The 20,990-nt window shown below is 48.5% G+C and overlaps 1 protein-coding gene across 1 annotated transcript in view; it reads right to left on the bottom strand.

Moving 5' to 3' along the window:
* The window catches only part of col9a3 (collagen, type IX, alpha 3), a 122,108-nt gene extending 101,892 nt beyond the window's left edge, over positions 1-20,216 (bottom strand). Inside the window, exons 1-9 of the mRNA XM_059981207.1 lie at positions 20,172-20,216; positions 19,296-19,331; positions 19,137-19,208; positions 8,161-8,214; positions 7,414-7,458; positions 6,305-6,334; positions 4,215-4,268; positions 3,096-3,149; positions 125-169 (exon numbers count right to left, since the gene is read on the bottom strand). Of these exons, the coding sequence (XP_059837190.1) occupies positions 125-169; positions 3,096-3,149; positions 4,215-4,268; positions 6,305-6,334; positions 7,414-7,458; positions 8,161-8,214; positions 19,137-19,208; positions 19,296-19,331; positions 20,172-20,216 (435 nt within the window). The remainder of the gene's footprint in view (positions 1-124; positions 170-3,095; positions 3,150-4,214; positions 4,269-6,304; positions 6,335-7,413; positions 7,459-8,160; positions 8,215-19,136; positions 19,209-19,295; positions 19,332-20,171) is intronic.
* Between the last annotated feature and the right edge of the window lie 774 nt (positions 20,217-20,990).

Raw genomic sequence — 20,990 nt, 5'->3', positions numbered from 1 at the left:
AGGACAGGCTGCCTGCGGTCCTCCAGTCCTTGGCCTCAGATTCTCAGCTCTGCTACGTTCACGTAGCTACGGGTGGTGTTTACGTGAGCACATACACAGCCAATGAACGGACGGGAAAACTCACAGAAAAGTCTTCAATTCCTTCTCCTGTGTAAAGTCCAGGTTCACCCTAGGAGGTAAACGTTGAGTGGTTAACAGACAAATTCTGGCTGAATTATAAAAGGTTGACTTCCCAACTATTCCTCATCCCTCCCAGAAGAGAAGAACACAGCCCAGTCCGTCACAGGTAAGGCCCTCCCCACCAGCAAACACTATTACATGAAGTACTGCCTCAAGAAAGCAGCATCCATCATCAAGGTCCCCCACCGCCCAGGTCATGCTCTCTTCTTGCCAACACTATCAGGCAGGAGGTACAGGAGCCTCAGGTCCCACACTGCCAGGTTCAGGATCAGTTATTACCCCTCAACCATCAGGGGTTGATCATCAGGGGTTGAGGGGTTATCCTCAACCATCAGTGAGGATAACTTCACTCACCTCAACTCTGAACTGATTCCACAACCTACAGACTCACTTACAAGGACTCTACAACTCATGTCCTCTGTAACATTTATTTATTTGTTTATTTATTATTAGGGGTTGGATGTACCTATTGTCTCTTCTTGTACACTTCGGTTGTTTGTCAGTCTAATGTGTTTTGGGAGATTCTATTCTATTCCTTTATTTTCCTGTGACAATGAAGCTCTGGGTTATAGATGGTAAGGTACAGATACTTTGATAAATAAATTGACTTTGACTGTGTGCAACACTGCCCAGGCGCGAACTCTGGGTTTGAATCTTGACACCAGGCATCCGCAGCCAACGTCGGATAGGGCCGTGACCTCATGGGGTGCATTCCCATTCACCCTCATCCCAGTAGCTGCTGGCTCCTGACTGGCCTCCTGCATTCAGCCCAAAGTGTTTCCACTATGCAGGAGCAGGCTCCAGCCCATCTCATTCCTGCTGACCAAGTGTTCCACGCCTTTGTTTAGCGCACATCCCTCTAAACCAGGGGCTCCCAATCTTCTTATGCCGTGACCAATACCATTAAGCAAAGTATCTGTGGACCCCAGGTTGGTAACCATTGCTCTAAACCTTCTCCATCCACAAATCTTATTATACAAAGCGACTGTTCAATAGTTTCGTTACTGCTTCTATCCTGCATTTTATTCTGCCTGAGGACATTAGGGCAACCAGCCTCCCTTCCAAGGACTCTGATTATTCTGGCAGTGAGATGTGTTGAAAAAGACCTCTCGCACCCTGGACGTTCTCCCTTCTCCCCTGCTCATTCAGACAGAAGATACAAAAGCCTGAAGCTCGTACCACCGGGCTCCAGGACAGTTTCTATCCCACTGTTATCAGACTCTGAACGTTTTGACCTCACATTTCTTCCTCGTTGTGACCTCGTACCTACTGTCTCCCTGCACAGCTGTTTCTCCATAACTACCACACTTTGTTTCCAGTTCTGGAGCTTGATGTTCTGACCTAATGAAATTATCTGCATGGATGGCATGTAGAGACGGTTTGTATGGAGTGTGCTCTTTAGTACACTTGACAATAATAAATCAATTTACAAAACTCTCCAGATGTCTTTAAATGCTGTTAGTGTCCCTGCATCAACCACTTCCTCTGGCAGCTCGTTCCATAGACCCACCAATCTCTGCATGGAAAAGTTGTGTGTTAAAACTTTCCCCTCTCACCTTAAACATGTGCCCCCTAGATTTAGACTTCCCTACCCTGGGGAGAAGACAGTGGCCATTCACTGTGACCCCCAACTGTGAAGGTTCTCACTTTCTGACCTTGTGATGACAGGAAGGTTACAGAAGATACAGGACAGGAACAAGCCCTTCACTCCACCTCGTCCATGTCAAACTTTATTCTGCCTCATCCCATCAACCTGTACCGGGACCATAGCCCTCCATCCATGTACCTATCCAAATTTCTCTTAAATATTGCAATCAAATCCACGTCCATCACTTGCACTGGCAACTAGTTCCACACTCACAGCACCCCTGAGTGAAGAAGTTCTCCTGCAGGTTCCCCTTAAATATTTCACCTTTCACTATGACTTCTAGTTCTAGATTCACCCAACCTCAGTGGACAAATCGTGCTTGCATTTACCTTATCCACACCCCTCATTATTGTGTATACCTCTGTCAATTCTCTCCTCATTCTCCTACACTCCAGAGAAAAGCTCCGAACCTATTCGACCTTTTCCCACCTCCTGTACTCATTACATTGATTTATGAAGGCCAATGTGCCAAAAACTCTCATTGTGCCCCTATCTACCTGTGGTGCCACTTTCGAGGAATAATTGATCTGTATTCCTGGAGCTCCCTGTTCTACCACACTCAACTGTTGAAGAGACTGTTCTGATGAATTCCTCAGTGATGTCCTGAGGTTGGGACGATGGAGCTCTCTCAACAACTGCTGTGTTTTCTCTCGATGCCCTTTCTTACCACATTCTGCCAAATGCTTCCTCACACACTCCAACTCCAGCTGCCTGTCTCCAACTAAATGCTGTCCACCAGCAGCCCCATTAAAGTGAAGCCCCTGTTCCACATCCCACCCAACACCTCTATAACCTCCAAACAACCCCCCGAGACCACCATTCTCCTACCGTTCTGACCTCCTGCAGACCTCCAAACTAATCCAGCCCAGAACCTTCACCACCAGGCCAAACCTTCAGCTGCAGCACCCTTCACTTCTGGAGTCCTAAACATATCCATTTCTCTCTTCTCCCTCTCCCTCTCTCCTTTCACACTTTTTTCTCTCCTTGCTCCCCCTCCTTTCACACACACTCACTCACTCTCTTCCCTCTCCCCACTCACCTTTTCCTCCTTTGAAGCCTCACTCTGTGTCTGAGCACCCCATCACCTACCCCCTCCCACAGTTCTGTTCCCAATTCTGTCTGATAATCACTGTCACGGGTGCTTGCTAAGTTCAACGTGGAAGGTAGACGGCTCCCGCTCCGGCTGCTGAAACCCTTCACCTCGATGGCATTCTCCACCCTCCTCATCGACTCAAATGTTTCCATGCTGAAGAAGTGTCACACTTACTGGAGGACCAGGAGGTCCGGGAGGACCAGGAAGCCCGGTTAGACCATCTTGACCCTGAGAGGACACAGAGAGTGTTAATGACTGGCAGGCTGACCGCATTTGAGTGGGTGTGTTGCATTGGGGATGGCCAGGGTCATCTCACACCAACCCGTGCCCTCTGCGCAGCCAGCCTCTCCCCCATTGGGGACAGGGACAAAGAACCAAGCAGAGTGCCCCCTGCCCAAACCCAGTGGTGCTCATTGGGTGTTACTAAGTTATGGCCTAGCGAGGGTCCACTCTTGCTGCAGTTCTGGGCATTGTAGGGGAAGGAGCTTCGCCTCAGTTGGGATAGCCTTGCCTCTGAGACACATGATCACAGCTACAGGCCTTGCTGGAAACTGGAGCACAGCACTCCCACCCCAGCAGTATGATGGGGGCAAATTCCGCAGAAGGAATGTAGAGAATTAGGCAGCTCACCCACCCCCTCCAACCTTTGTAGGAGCAGTCAGGTTTGGGTAAAGTGGTGCTGGAAAGGACAGGTACACGTCAGGAAACATAGGGGAGACTTGGCCCTAACACAGAGCAGCGGAGGCGATTTAGCACTGAGTGATAACTTTAATTATAAACTGCAAAATAACAAGCCACGAAACAAGAGAGAACAAATACCTAACACGACCGGGTAACTGAAGGCTAGGAGCAACTTGCTGAGGCTGCCTGGTTCGATGGGTGAACAAGGGACTGTGGATGGGAGCTGGGTTTAAATAGGCTGAAGGTGATTCCTGTCAGCTGGGATGAGACTATGAGGAGCCTGCCTGTGTAGGCCCGGCAATACAAACTTAGGACAACGTAGAAGAAGTTAGCGCGACACTTATACAGATTGGTGTATTGGAGCTCGGAGTTCAGTTCCAGTATCCTCAGTAAGAAAGCTCGAGCAGCCTTACCGTGACGATTGCGTTTTCTCCGCATGCTCCACTTCCCTCCAAAGACATACTGGTTAGTACGTTAATTGGTCATTGTAAATTGCCTTGTGATTAAGATAGACTAGGGTTAAATGCTGGCAACCCCCAGATCCTGAAAGGTGAGTAAATGCCGGAAGCACTTGGTGCAGCCACAACATGATGTACGATATCGTTCACTTACCCTGGGACCACTTGGACCCTGGGGACCTTCCAGTCCAGTATCACCTTGAGGTCCCTAGAGAGATTTAATACAATAACTCCAGCATTTCTATATTCAAATGGTAAAACATTTTCAAACGCAATGCCAGGACCTGAGGACTACTGTTTCACAGAGTATCCCAGATCCATTCATAAGAGCAGAACTGGGCCATTCAGCCCATCAAGCCTGTTCCACCATTCCATCATGGCTGATTTATTATCCCTCTCAACCCCATTCTCCTGCTTTCTCCCCATACTCCTCGACACTCTGACTAATCAAGAACCTATCAACCTCTGCTTTAAGTATATCCAATGAATTGGCCTCCACACCCATCTGAATCAACGAATTCCACAGACCCACCACTCTCTGGCTAAAGAAATTCCTACTCATCTCTGTTCCAAATGAATGTCCCTCAATCTGAGGCTGTGGCCTCTGGTCCTGGACTCACCCACACTTGGAAACTTCCTCTCCACATCCACTCATCTAGGCCTTTCAGTAGTTGATAGGTTTCAATGAGATCCCACCTCATTCTTCTAAATTCCAGTGAGTACAAGTGCAGAGCCTTCAAACATTCCTCATTCATTTCTGGAATCATTTTTGTGACCCTCCTCTGGACCTTCTCTAATGCCAGCACATCTTCTCTTAGATAAGGGGCCCAAATCTGCACACAGTGCTCTAAGTATGGTCTGACCAAGGGCTTATAAAGCCTCAGCATCGCATCCTTGCTTTTGTATTCTAGTCTTGTCAAAATGAATGTTAACATTGCATTTGCCTTCCTCACCACCGACTCAACCTGCAAGTTAACCTTTAGGGAATCTATTCACTTCTATTCCCCTGCTGCAACAATATCTGATGAAGTAGATATCTGACTTGGTGGGACTAGATCTCTCCCCCAAATAAGAATTATTTTGGTCCCCGTTGATAAGTTCAGGTCAAATGTTCTACTGGTATTTATTTTCTGTTCTGTTTTCTAAAATCACAAATAGTTTAATATTCCTTTCAACAACTTTCCATCCAAGTTACTTTGATAATTGTCCTTCTGTGACCTGAGATTTCAAGATCAAATCTATTCACATTTTGAGGCAGGCTGTGTTAAATACCTGCAGAGCTGATCAATCTTGTAAACACTCTCGTCTTTTGTGACACTACAAAATTGTCTTTTAGACAGCATTCTGCCCTGGATAAAAATGCACAGGTTCCACCCAAATTAAAACTTTGTGATCGATTAAAAATTAAATGTAACTGAGCAGATGTAAAAACACTGATAATGTGTTCTTAAACATGTGCTCAGTACTTCAATACCCAGAGAGAGAGTGAAAGAATGAGAGTGAGAGAGAGACAGAGAGAAAAAGAAAGTGAGAATGTGTGTGTGAGAGAGAGTGTGAGTGTGAGTGAGAGTATGTGTGTAAAAGAGAGAGAGCGTGTGAGTGTGAGAGTTTGTGTGTGAAAGAGAGAGAGCGTGTGAGTGTGAGAGAGAGTGTGTGTGAGAGAGAGTGTGTGAATGAAAGAGAGAGTGAAAGTGAAAGAGAGAGTGTGCAAGTGAGAGTGTGTGAGTGTAAGAGAGTGTGAGTGTGAGAGAGTGCGAGTGTGAGAGAGTGTGTGTGAGTGAAAGAGAGTGCCTGAGTGTGAGTGAGAGAGTGTGTGAGTGTGAGAGAGTGTGAGTGTGAGAGTGTGTGAGAGAGAGTGTGTGTTTGTGAGAGCAAGAGAGAGTGTGTGTGAGTGAAAGTGTCTGAGTGTGAGTGAGAAAGAGTGTGTGAGTGTGAGAGTGTGTGTGTGAGAGAGTGTGTGTGAGAGAGAGAGTGTGAGAGTGTGTGAGAGAGAGTGTGTGTGTGTGAGAGAGTGTGAGAGTGTGTGTGAGAGCAAGAGAGAGAGTGAGAGTGTGTGTGTGAGAGAGTGTGTGTGAGAGAGAGTGTGAGAGTGTGTGAGAGAGAGTGAGAGAGAAAGAGAGAGTGAGACAGACAGACAGACAGACAGCCTGGCACTAGAGGGCCATGAGGTCAAAGTGAACATTGCAACATTTCCCCAGTCGCATCCTGACACTGAGACGCATGTCCGGTTGAGCATAGACTTACCGGGGGTCCAACCTCTCCGGGTTCCTCTGGCTGGAAAGGAAAAGCACCAGCATGAGCTTCATTACAGTAAATAAACCCGGTTTCGGAATAACACCGAATCCTTTGCAACCGTCTTCCAGCCATTTCCACACAAACTTCATCACGCTGTCCCTGGGTTTCTCATTAGAGTCACAGAGTACGAGATCATAGAAACAGGCCCTTCAGCCCAACCAGCTCATGCTGAACTACCATGTGCCTGGTCCAAATCTGACAAAAGTGAAAAGCAAATGACAGCAAACTCACCTGGGACCGATATGAAAAAATGGCGAGGATTTGGGCCCACAACCATTGCAGAAAATAAATCGCTGTCTCCGTTAGACTCAAGTGTGTGAGCTGCCCTGGGATGGATGATTGTGATGGGGCAGACTATCTGAGGATGTGCTGGAGTGATGGGGAGGGGAGGCCAGTGTTAACGTTCTGGGTTGGGCTGAATGGTTAATTCTCACTGGGCGTCTGGACTGTCGAAGACTCTGACCTCAGGACAGTGTGCTGTGCTGACGCTGTAGACTGAGGCTGCTCCCCCACCGTAGGCAGAACATTCACCTCACCTCAGGAATATGCGAGGTCATTGCCCACTCCACTGTCTCCTGAACCAAATGTGACAGACCCTCCCCTCCACAGTGCAGACTGCACAATGGGAGGGGCAGTGAGGGAGATCTGTGCTGGGGGGAGGGGTGAAGAGGGAGTCCTGCACCACGGGAGGGGCAGTGAGGGCAGCCCTGCACTATCAAAGGGGCTGCATTAAGGGAGGGTCATATCCGGAGGGTTGTACTGAGGGAGAGTGTCATCATGGGACGGCTGGTACTGAGAGAGGGTCACACTGTGTGACATCTGTCTTCTGATTGATAGCAACGAACACGTTCACCTTTCCTGTTGTTAAAAGGCCAGGGTACTTCATTTAATGACAACGAGGGATCTATTGTGTCACTGAGCAACATGCTTATTGATTCGACTCAGAGAAACGTTTGGATCATGCAGTGTGGAGGAACGCTGGCAGCAGGACTGGCGTGGACCCTCAGATTAAACAGTGAAGAGCCCCCCCCTCACGGTTGCTCAGGCAGTTTACTCACATCCACTAGGTCCAAGCCAGGTGGTCCAGGAGGTCCTGGGTCTCCCTGTCAGGATAGAATGAAGAAAGAGGGATAATAAATCAGCCATGATCCATGGTAGAACAGACCTGATGGACTGAATGGCCTAATCCGTCTTATGGAAAACGCTGACTCAGAATTCTGTTGTAAATGCGACATTTAAACCCACTGCCCACCCCGCGAGTAACGGCCAGTGGTGGTCCAGAGGTTCTGTAAAAGGGTGACCACACACCTCGCTGACAACCCTCCGACCTTAAGCAACCACGCCCTATCATGTTCACGTTCAGGCGTGTTACCTGATTGGGGGGGGGGGGGGGGAGACGCAAGTATAATAACACTGGAGTGGTTACTGTAACACTTTACAGCGCCAGTGACCTGGGTTCAATTCCCGCCACTGCCTGTAAGGAGTTCGTACGTTCTCTCCACGACCACGTGGGTTTCCTCCGGGTGCTCCGGTTTCCTCCCACAGTCCAAAGACGTACTGGTTAGGGTTAATAGGTTGTGGGCATGCTGTGTCGTTCCCGGAAACATAGTGAAACTTGCTGGCTGCCTCCACCACATTCTCAGGCTGTGTATATCGTTGACAAATCATCACTTTTCACTCAATGCTTTGAGGTATTTGTGACATTTAAAGCTAACCTAATCTTTTTAAACCTCAGAATTCCCCAAGTCCCACCCTAGGGGTTTATGACGCCCGGATGACGGCTGGTGCTGTAGAATTAGACTTACCCTCTCACCCCGGAACCCATCAGCACCAGGAGGCCCATCGGGTCCGGGTAGCCCCTGTGGAGAGAGCAAACGTCATCAGCTGGGCTCAGCTTAACCCTGTGCCCACAGCATGCATTCACCTTATCTGTGCGCCCTATCATTTTATAACCATCCCGAGGGCATTATACATCTTCCTGGAAATTGGACGGGCACACGTAGAGAGTTTGCAAAGCTATAGAACAAAGAACAATACAGCACAGTACAAGCCCTTCGGCCCACAATGTTGTGCCGACCCTTAATCCCTGCCCCCATATAACCCTCCACCTTAAATTCCTCCATATACCTGTCTAGTAGTCTCTTAAACTTCACTAGTGTATCTGCCTCCACCACTGACCCAGGCAGTGCATTCCACACACCAACCACTCTCTGAGTAAAAACCCTTCCTCTAATATCCCCCTTGAACTTTCCACTCCTCACCTTAAAGCCATGTCCTCTTGTATTGAGCAGTGGTGCCCTGGCTGTCCACTCTGTCTATTCCTCTTAATATCTTGTACACCTCTATCATGTCTCCTCTCATCCTCCTTTTCTCCAGAGAGTAAAGCCCTAGCTCTCTTAATTTCTGATCATAATGCATGCTCTCTAAACCAGGCAGCATCCTGGTAAATCTCCTCTGCACCCTTTCCAATGCTTCCACATCCTTCCTATAGTGAGGCGACCAGAACTGGACACAGTACTCCAAGTGTGGCCTAATCAGAGTTTTATAGAGCTGCATCATTACCCCGCGCCTCTTAAACTCTATCCCTCGACTTATGAAAGCTAACACTCCATAAACTTTCTTAACTACCCTATCTACCTGTGAGGCAACTTTCAGGGATGTGTGAACAAGTACCCCCAGATCCCTCTGCTCCTCCATACTCCTAAGTATCCTGCCAAGTATAGAGGAAGGGTAAAAGAAAATGAGTTGCTCTGATAGAGCGCTGATATGGCTAAAACGAGTCAAATTGCCTCAATTCTTGATGTTGTCAAATTGGACAGTGCAGATCAGGGCAGAGCCAAACAATGGCCTCCTCAGGAAACTGGATGTGGGACACAGATGGCTCGTGGTGTCTAGCACAAACCATGGGTTGAATGATAAGACAAAGGAACACACACCAGTCCTCAGAGGGATCAGAGGTGGAGAGAGTGAGAAATTTCAAGCTCCCAGGTGCCTATATCTGAGGATCTAACCTGGACCCAACATATCGATGCAGCTACAAAGAAGGCATGACGGCGGCTATATTTCACTAGGAGTTTGTGGAGATTTGGCATGTCACCAAATACTCTCACAAATTCCTACAGATATACAATGGAGAGCATTTTAACTGGCTGCATCGCCTTCTGGTAAAGGGTGGGGAAAGGCTACTGCACAGGATTGAAATAAACAGCAGAGAGTTGTAAATTTAGTCAGCTCCATCATGGGCACTAGCCTCTGTAGTAACCCCAGGACATCTTCAAGAAGCAGTGCCTCAGAAAGGCAGTGTCCATCATTACCCAGGACATGCCCTCTTCTCATTGCGACCCTCCGGGAGGAGGTCTGTCTCTAAAATGAACTCCCAGCCAAGGCGGTAATATCATGGACTGTCTAGAGCCTCCTTCTCAACGGTGGGATACCTGGAGTAGCAGGTTCCTGCTCAGGTATAAGACAGCCCTCTTGTTACCACTTTGCTTGGGCCAAGACAACACCCATCCCTACTCCAGACGAATCCAATGGACAGGTGTGCCTTGACCTGGATCCTCACCACGAAGGACCAAAATGCTCACCGTTACCAGATGGTAACTGAGCCTGCAACCCTTCCACTGAGCCCTCACTCAGCACGTACACCCAAAAAGCATAACGTCAGCACTGCCAGAGAGGGATAATGAAAATCATGGGGCTACTGGGGTGGGGGGAGAGGAGGAAGCAGACTTGCTCTGTCACAGTGTTGCATTGTACTGCTGACGCAAAGTCTACAAATTTCATGACATACAATATGCCGATGATATTAAACCTGATTCTGATTCTGAGGGGCACTCTCTGTACCATATCTAGTTACGGACGGCAAGACTCTGCTATTATGCAAAGAATGGGAGGGCAGGAGGGAGTAATCGGGAGCAGGCCAACTTCAAATTATCAGGCCCTGACCTTGCTGTGTGGCAACTACCTGCTTCATTGGCTGAGAGGCACCCTGGGACGTTCCAAGCTCATGCATAGCAAGATGCAAAGAGCAGTCTGTTCTTTTGGATTCATTCCAACTGTGGGACCATTTACTCATTCCAACTCTGCAGGTTAGGGGAATGGGGTGGGGGGGGGGGATATCTCAATGAAACCTATCAAACATTGAAAGACATAGATCAGGGGTAGGCAACCCGCGGCTCCGGAGCCACATGCGACTCTTTCATCTCTGTGCTGCGGCTCCCCGTGGTTTGTTAGATTTTGAAATGTAATTCGAAATTTGAAGATTATGGTGATCTTGTACAATCTAAATAAAGCGTTGTGGCGACCCCATTTCCTGGCACGTCCGAACCGGCTCACAATTAGCCACCGTTCCGGCTAAGGGTGATAGCCTACGGGGGTTTGTGAGTACGTGTCTTTTGGAGCATCCGCGCCCACGGGGGGCGGGTTGAGGGAGGCTTTAAAGCAAGGTTGTTTAGTTTGAATAAAGTTATCTTTGACTGCAGTGTCGTTATTTTAGCGCTGCGTGTAGCACACCGCCACAACGTGTTTTTTATCACTATTAATATACGTCACCACTGCCAATCCCTGACACCCGCCACTGTGCGATTTCTTTTAACTTTTCGATCGAAGGTAGGCTAACTATGGAGTAACCTTCAACCCAACGTCTTTTTTTCGGAGTTCAAAATGTTTTTGTTGCATGCAGAAATGTAATTTCATTTTCTCTGCAGGAGTTAAGCAATTTCATAAATGCAACACATTATAGTTTGTTTATACATAGCATAAAGTTAAAAAAAAACATTGTTTGCAGTGTTATTTCATTTTAAATGTCAAACGGGTTTTGTGGCTCCCAGTGTTTTCTTTTCTGTGGGAAATGGGTCCATATGGCTCTTTCAGTGGTAATGGTTGCCGACCCCTGACCTAGATAGAGAGGATGTTTCCTATAGTGGGGGAGTCTAGGAGCAGAGGACACAGATAGAGCGAATGTGGAGAGGATGTTTCCTATAGTGGGAGAGTCTGGTGCCAGAGGACACAGATAGAGTGGATGTGGAGAGGATGTTTCCTACAGTGGGGAGTCTAGGACCAGAGGACACAGATAGAGTGGATGTGGAGAGGATGTTTCCTGTAGTGGGGGAGTCTAGGACCAGAGGACACAGATAGAGTGGATGTGGAGAGGATGTTTCCTACAGTGGGGAGTCTAGGAGCAGAGGACACAGATAGAGTGGATGTGGAGAGGATGTTTCCTACAGTGGGGAGTCTAGGAACAGAGGACAGATAGAGTGGATGTGGAGAGGATGTTTCCTATAGTGGGAGAGTCTGGGGCCAAGGGACACCTTTAGAAGGGCATACCTTTAAAAAAGATAGGAGGAGAAATTTCTTCAGCTAGTGGGTGGTGAGTCTGTGGAATTTATTGCCACGGATGGCTGTGGAGGCTAGGTTATTGGGTGTATTTAAAGAAGAAGCTGATAAGATTCTTGATTAGTCAGGGTGACAAAGGGTTATGGGGAAGGTAGATTATTATCTGAATGGTGTAGAGTTAGGTAAGGGAGTAATACAAAGAGATCTAGGAGTCTTTGTTCATCAGTCACTGAAGGTGAATGAGCAAGTGCAGCAGGCAGTGAAGAAGGCTAATGGAATGTTGGCCTTTATTACAAAGGGAATTGAGAATAAGAGCAAGGAAATCCTTTTGCATTTGTACAGGGCCCTGGTGAGACTGCACCTGGAGTATTGTGTATAGTTTTAGTCTCCAGGGTTAAGGAAGGACATTCTGGCTGTAGAGGAAGTGCAGCGTAGATTCACAAGGTTAATTCCTGGGATGTCTGGACTGTCTTATGCAGATAGGTTAGAGAGACTGGGCTTGTACACGTTGGAATTAAGGAGATTGAGAGGGGATCTGATTGCAACATATAAGATTATTAAGGGATTGGACAAGATAGAGGCAGGAAATACGTTCCAGATGCCAGGAGAGTCCAGTACCAGAGGGCATGGTTGAGAATAAGGGGTAGGTCATTTAGGACAGAGTTAAGGAAAAACTTCTTCTCCCAGAGAGTTGTGGGGGTCTGGAATGCACTGCCTCGGAAGGTAGTGGAGACCAATTCTCTGGATGCTTTCAAGAAGGAGCTAAGTAGGTATCTTATGGATAGGGGAATGAAGGGATATGGGGACAAGGCAGGAACCGGGTATTGATAGTAGATGATCAGCCATGATCTCAGAATGGCGGTGCAGGCTTGAAGGGCCGAATGGTCTACTTCTGCACCTAATGTCTATTGAAAAGGCAGGAGATGGGGGTGAGAGGGAAAATAAATCAGGTTTGATATCATCGGCATATGTCCTGAAACTTGTTAACCTTGTGGCAGCAGTACAATGCAATACAAGATAAATAGATAAATATAGGGGGACAAAACATGAATGCCAGTAAGTAAGTGTGTGTGTGTGTGTGTGTATATATATATATAGTTAAATAATAGTGCAAAAAAAGGGTTGTGTTCATGGGTTCAATGCCCATTCAAAAATTGAATGGCAGAGGGAAAGAAGCTGTTCCTGAAACATTGAGTGTGTACCTTCAGGCTTCTGTACCTCCCTGATGGTAGCAGTGAGAAGAGGGCATGCCCTCAGTGATGGGGGTCCTTAATGGTGGACACCACCTTTCTGAAACACCACTCCTTGAAGATGTCCTGGATACTATGGAGGCTAGTGCCCGTAACGGAGCTGGCTAATTTTGCAACCCTCTGCAGCTTACTTCAGTCTTGTGATGCAGCCTGTCCGGATGCTTTCCACGGTACATCTGTAGAAGTTTGAATGGTTTAGGTGCCAAAACAAATCTCCTCAGACACCTAACGAAATATAGCCGCTGTCTTGCCTTCTTTGTAGCTGCATCGATATGTTGAGTCCAGGTTAGATACTCAGAGATATTGACATTCTGGAACTTGAAATTGTTCACTCTCTTTACTTCTGATCCCTCTGAAGACTGGTGTGTACACCCAAGTCTTACCCCTTTCTTAAGTCCACAATCAGCTCTTTGATCTTACTGATGTTGTGTGCACAGTTGCTGCTGTGACACCACTCATCTAGCTGGTATATCTTGCTCCTGTACACCCTTCCATCACCATCTGAGATTCTACCAACAATGGTTGTATCATCAGAAAATTTATAGATGGTATTTGAGCTATGCTTAGCCACACAGTCGTGGGTATAGAGAGAGTAGAGCAGTGGGTTAAGCACACATTCCTGAGGCGCACCAGAGCTGATTGTCAGTGAGGTGGAGATGTTATTTCCAATCCGCCCAGATTGTGGCCTTCCAGTTAGGAACTTGAGGAGCCAATTGCAGAGGGAATTGGAGGGGCCCAGGTGCTGGAGGCTTTCGATCAGAGCTGTAGTATTGATGGTGTTAGACACTGAGCTGTAGTCATTACACAGCATCCTGGCACAGGTACTTGAAGTGTCCAGGTGACCCAAGGCCACGTGGAAAGCCAGTGAAATCATGTTTGCCATAGACCTATTGTGGCGATAGGCAGAATGGCCTAATTCTTCTCCTATGTCTTATGGTTTTATTCTGGTATCTGGTATCAGAGGGTGGCAAGGTAGCATAGCGGTTTACAGCACCAGTGATGGAGATTCAATTCCCAACTCTGTCTGTGAGGAATTGGTACGTTCTCCACATGACTGTTCGGGATTCCTCCGGGCGCTCGTTTCCTCTCACTTTCCAAAGACGTACAGGTTCGTGTTAGTGAGTTGTAGGAATGCTACATTGGTGCTGGAAGTGTGGTGACACTTACAGACATCCCCTGACTGTAGTGGACGATGACACAATGATGAATTTCTCTGCTTGTTTCAATGTTTTGATGTACATATCACAAATAAAGCTATTCTTTATCTTTACACAGCAGATCACCCTCTGGATAAAAATTATAGTTGCCCTCAAGTTCCAGTTAAATTTTCCCTCTTTTCTAAAACCTATACCCTCTAGTTCTTGATTCTCCAACACTGGGGTAAAAGAAAACATTTTGTGCATTCCCACTAACTGTGTCCTCATGGTTTAATATCTCTCTTAATGCTTCGATGTATGTGACAAATAAAGCTCATCTTTTCTCTTTTTTATCTTCAGCTTTCATTTTCTTATGTGGTCCCCAGTACCACCTACAGTCCAATATTTCCAGCTGACAGCTCTCTCTCACTCTCCCTGCCTGTGATGCGTGACACCAGGGGGCCCACCAGAGTGGGGTGGAAACGTCTGCACTCATTCAGTTAATGGATGTCACGTTGGGGTATGTTGGTCATTAAGTAACTCACAGTCACTGAACAACAATCTGAAAGCCAGCAGGGACTGAAGACCTAATTATGTTCTCAAATCCAGTGACCTGAAAGGTGGCAGCCCTTTTCCAGCACACTCCTGATGAAGTTATTTCCAGCAATTATTTTCAACTTTATGACAGAAGCCAGTGTGGAGGTCCTTCCTGTTTCCAGTAATCCCTCATTTCCAAATCACTGATTCAATCATTTGTTTCCCAATGCCATTAACTCCTGGAGAATTTATTTCAGATTTTCAGAAAACACACACAAAATACTGGAGGAGACCAGCAGACCAGGCAGCATCTACGGAGAAGAGCTAACAGTCAGCGGGACTGGACAGGGGGATGGCTGTTTATACAGACAGACAGACAGATGGATGGGATAAAGGGACGACGGATAAACATAGGGACAGACAATGGGATTGTTGGATGGATGGATGAAGGAATGGACAAATAGAGGGATGGGCAGATAGAGGGACAGACAGAGTGATGAAGGAATGGACAGAGGGATCAGTGGATAGATGGATGTATGTTTGGCAGATGGACGGATAGAGAGACACACAATTAGAGGGATGGACAGAGGGACAGATGGATGGACAGAGGGATAGAGGGGCGGATAGATGGACAGTTGAACAAAGGGACGGATGGATAGAGGGACAGATGGACAAAGGGACAGGTGGATGGACAGAAGGACAGAGGGATGGATGGACAGGACAAACAGAGGGACGGATGGACAGAGAGATGGACAGAGGGACGGATGGACAGAAGGACAGACAGAGGGACGGATGGACAGAGAGATGGACAGAGGGACGGATGGACAGAAGGACAGACAGAGGGTTGGAAAGAGGGATGGACAGAGGGACGGATGGACAGAGAGATGGACAGAGGGATGGATGGACAGAAGGACAGACAGAGGGATGGACAGAGGGATGGATGGACAGAAGGACAGACAGAGGGATTAACAGAGGTATGAAAAGAGGGACAGATGGACAGAGGTATGGAAAGAGGGACGGATAGACAGGGAGACGGACAGAGGGATGGATGGACAGAAGGACAGAGGGACGGACAGAGGTATGGAAAGAGGGATGGATGGACAGAAGGACAGACAGAGGGATGGATGGACAGAGAGATGGACAGAGGGACGGGTGGATGGACAGAAGGACAGACAGAGGGATGGATGGACAGAGGGATGGACAGAGGGACGGGTGGACAGAAGGACAGAGGGACGGATGGACAGAGATGGACAGAGGGATGGGCAGAGGGACGGATGGACAGAGAGACGGACAGAGGGACGGATGGACAGAGAGACGGACAGAGGGATGGATGGACAGAAGGACAGACAGAGGGATGGATGGACAGGGAGATGGACAGAGGTATGGAAAGAGGGACAGATGGACAGAGATGGACAGAGGTATGGAAAGAGGGATGGATGGACAGAAGGACAGACAGAGGGATGGAAAGAGGGATGGACAGAGGGACGGATGGACAGAGAGATGGATGGACAGGACAGACAGAGGGACGGATGGACATAGAGATGGACAGAGGGACGGATGGACAGAAGGACACACAGAGGGATGGATGGACAGAGAGATGGACAGAGGGATGGATAGAGGGACAGATGGACAGAGAGACGGACAGAGGGACGGATGGACAGAGAGACGGACAGAGGGATGGATGGACAGAAGGACAGACAGAGGGACGGATGGACAGAGAGTCGGATGAGGGATGGGTGGACGGTCAGAGGGATGGATGGACAGAAGGACAGACAGAGGGACAGACAGAGGTATGGAAAGAGGGACGGATGGACAGAGAGATGGACAGAGATGGACAGAGGGATGGACAGAGGTTTGGAAAGAGGGATGGATGGACAGAAGGACAGACAGAGGGATGGACAGAGGGACGGATGGACAGAGAGACGGACAGAGGGACGGACAGAGGTATGGAAAAAGGGACGGATGGACAGAGAGATGGACAGAGAGACGGATGGACAGAAGGACAGACAGAGGGATGGATGGACAGAGAGATGGACAGAGGGACGGATGGACAGAAGGACAGACAGAGGGACGGACAGAGGTATGGAAAGAGGGACGGAAAGAGGGACGGATGGACAGAGAGATGGACAGAGGTTTGGACAGAGGGATGGACAGAGGTTTAGAAAGAGGGACGGATGGACAGAGGGATGGATGGACAGAAGGACAGACAGAGGGACGGACAGACAGAGGGATGGACAGAGGGACGGATGGACAGAGAGACGGACAGAGGGATGGATGGACAGAAGGACAGACAGAGGGACAGACAGAGGGACGGAAAGAGGGACGGATGGACAGAGAGATGGACAGAGATGGACAGAGGGATGGACAGAGGTTTGGAAAGAGGGACGGATGGACAGAGGGATGGATGGACAGAAGGACAGACAGAGGGACGGACAGAGGGACGGATGGACAGAGGGATGGACAGAGGTTTGGAAAGAGGGACGGATGGACAGAGGGATGGATGGACAAAAGGACAGACAGAAGGACAGACAGAGGGACGGACAGAGGGACGGATGGACAGAGAGATGGACAGAGGGATGGGCGGATGGACAGAAGGACAGACAGAGGGATGGATGGACAGAGATGGACAGAGGGATGGATGGACAGAAGGACAGACAGAGGGATGGATGGACAGAAGGACAGACAGAGGGACGGACAGAGGTACGGACAGAGGTTTGGACAGAGGGATGGACAGACGGACGGATGGACAGAAGGACAGACAGAGGGACGGATGGACAGAGAGACGGACAGAGGGATGGATGGACAGAGAGACGGACAGAGGGATGGATGGACAGAAGGACAGACAGAGGGACGGACAGAGGTACGGACAGAGGTTTGGACAGAGGGATGGACAGAGAGACGGACAGAGGGACGGGCGGACAGACAGAGGGGCGGACAGAGGTATGGAAAGAGGGACGGATGGACAGAGAGATGGACAGAGATGGACAGAGGGATGGACAGAGGTTTGGAAAGAGGGACAGATGGACAGAGGGATGGATGGACAGAAGGACAGACAGAGGGATGGATGGACAGAGGGACGGATGGACAGAGAGATGGACAGAGGGACGGATGGACAGAGAGATGGACAGAGGGACGGATGGACAGAGAGACGGACAGAGGGATGGGTGGATGGACAGAAGGACAGACAGAGGGATGGATGGACAGAGAGATGGGCAGATGGACAGAAGGACAGACAGAGGGATGGATGGACAGAGGTATGGACAGAGGGACGGAAAGAGGGACGGATGGACAGAGAGATGGACAGAGGGATGGACAGAGGGACGGATGGACAGAAGGACAGACAGAGGGATGGATGGACAGAGAGACGGACAGAGGGATGGATGGACAGAAGGACAGACAGAGGGACGGAAAGAGGGACGGATGGACAGAGAGATGGACAGAGATGGACAGAGGGATGGACAGAGGTTTGGAAAGAGGGACGGATGGACAGAGGGATGGATGGACAGAAGGACAGACAGAAGGACAGACAGAGGGACGGATGGACAGAGGGATGGACAGAGGTTTGGAAAGAGGGACGGATGGACAGAGGGATGGATGGACAAAAGGACAGACAGAAGGACAGACAGAGGGACGGACAGAGGGACGGATGGACAGAGAGATGGACAGAGGGACGGGCGGATGGACAGAGGGATGGATGGACAGAAGGACAGACAGAGGGACGGATGGACAGAGAGACGGATAGAGGGATGGATGGACATAGAGATGGACAGAGGGATGGATGGACAGAAGGACAGACAGAGGGACGGACAGAGGTATGGAAAGAGGGACGGATGGACAGAGAGACGGACAGAGGGACGGGCGGACGGACAGAGGGACGGATGGACAGAAGGACAGACAGAGGGACGGACAGAGGGACGGGCGGACGGACAGAGGGATGGATGGACATAGAGATGGACAGAGGGATGGATGGTCATAGAGATGGACAGAGGGATGGATGGACAGAGGGACAGAAGGACAGACAGAGGGACGGACAGAGGTATGGAAAGAGGGACAGATGGTCAGAGAGACGGACAGAGGGACTGGCGGACGGACAGAGGGATGGACGGAGGGACAGATGGATTGGAAGCAGGCCTTTCAGCCAACTCATTAAGCTGATGAACATACCAATCTAAACCATCTGCTACAGGAACTCAGCAAGTCGAACTACAAGCCTTGATGCAGGATTTTGACCCGAAATGCAACAGTTGCTTCCACCCACCCTTACAGATGTTGCTGGACCCAGTGAATTCCTCCTGTAGATTGTTGACCCAAAGAAAAGAACCTGACCACTAATACTGTTGCTGTTTGTGGGGTCTTGCTGTGCAGCTCTGCCTCCCTTCTGCTCACATTTCACACCTACTCCTGTGGCTGCAACACGCCTCGGGATATCAGTATGGCGTGAACATTGGACATTGTCTGGTTCTCTGCTCCTCTTGGACAGCATTGGGCTTTAGGGGAAGGGCAGGAGCCGCAAACAGTACTCACGTCTATTCCTGGAAGTCCTGCCAGACCGGGGATTCCAGGAGACCCTGTGTCTCCAGGTTCACCTTGGGCACCCTGGAAAAGAATCAAAATAGTAGACATCATTCTGCGAACCTTCACCGGAAGCTCGCCACTTTGTTTCAAGTAATGTCGTTGACTTACCGGTGGACCTGGTAACCCTGGCGGGCCAGGTTCGCCCTGGTAAAAACAAAAGAGATAACTATTAGTTACGTTGGAAATAACAGATCACGTTCTTTAACGTTTATGCTTACATAGAAGATCAAACAGTGAAACAGGTCCAGCTGTGCAACTGTGTTCATTCTCCATAGAATCAGAATTATTATCACTGACATATGTTGTGAAATTTGATGTTCTGCAGCAGCAGTACAATGAAAGACATGAAATATACTGTAAATTATAATAAGAAATATATATAAAGTTAAATAAGTAGTGCAAAACAGAGCAAAAGTTAATGAGGAAGTGTTCATGAGGTCATTGTCCATTCAGAAATCTGAAGCTAGAGGGAAAGAGGCCATTCCTAAAACATTGAGTGCCTATCTTCGGGCTGCTGTACCTCCTCCTTGATGATAGCAATGATAAGAGGGCACGTCCTGGTGGTGGGGATCATTAATGATGGACGCCACCCTTTTGAGGCATCACCTTTTGAAGATGTCTCCAAGGATGCTGGGGAGGCCAGTGCCCATGATGGAGCTGACTGAGTTTATAACTTTCGGCAGTGTTTGTCCTGATCCTGTGTGGTGACCACTACTTACCAGACGGTGATGCAACCAGTTAGAATGCTGCCCACATGTAGCTGTAGAAATTCATGAGTGTCTTTGGTGACGTGTCAACTCTCCTCAAACTCCTAATGAAATATAGCCGCCGTTGTGCCCTTCTCGTGATGGCATCAAAATGTTGGGCTCAAGGTAGATCTTCAGAGATGTTCGCACACAGGAACTTGAAACTGCTCACCCTTTACACGGAATTCTCCACAAGAATAAAACTTTTTAGTTTCTGGAGTCATTTGCAATTAGATACCACTGGCAGAAACTGATCCTCAAAGCCTGTTCTGTTTCCACTCATCAAAGCCGTCCCCACCCAGAGTCATCAACGCCTATGCTCCAACTCTGGACACTGAAGATGAAGTAAAGATGGACTTCTACGCCCAACTTGACAACATCCTTTCCTCCGTTCCCAACAACGACAAGATCATTCTCTTGGGAGATGTCAATGCTGGAACCGGGAGAGATCACAGGCTCTGGACTGGAATCATAAACAAGGAAGGAGTTGGCAAGGTCAACGCCAATGGAACACTCCTCCTCACCAAATGTGCTGAACACAACCTGGTGACTACAAACACCCTAGTTCGCCAGAAAAACAGGCAGAAAATCTCCTGGCAGCATCCACGCTCCGAACACTGGCACCTCATCGACTACATCATCTTACAATCTTGGGACCAACAAGATGTACTGATAACCAGAGCTGTTACTGGCGCCAACGAGTGCTGGACAGACCATCGATTCATCTCGTCCACCATGAGAACGAAGATTCAGCCCAAAAGGGAACATCAAAATCAGAACACTATTAAGAAATTCAATGTCGACATCCTTCAAGAAGTTCCAACAAAATCTTCAAGGACAACTGCCTCAACAAATCCCACCATCTGTAGAAGAACACTGGAATCAACTGAAGAATGCTATCATCACCTCCTGCAAATTGGGTTCAAGACGAAAAAACATCAGGATTGGTTCGATGATAACAACAAACTACTCCAACAACTCATCGACGAAGAGAGAAAAGCTTTCATCACCTTACAAAATGACCAACAATCAGCTACCAAGAGGAAACACTATCAGG

This window comes from Hypanus sabinus, chromosome 9 (genome assembly GCF_030144855.1).
Source record: "Hypanus sabinus isolate sHypSab1 chromosome 9, sHypSab1.hap1, whole genome shotgun sequence".
Classification (NCBI taxonomy): domain Eukaryota; kingdom Metazoa; phylum Chordata; class Chondrichthyes; order Myliobatiformes; family Dasyatidae; genus Hypanus; species Hypanus sabinus.
This window is presented reverse-complemented; position numbering and strand designations above follow the sequence as displayed.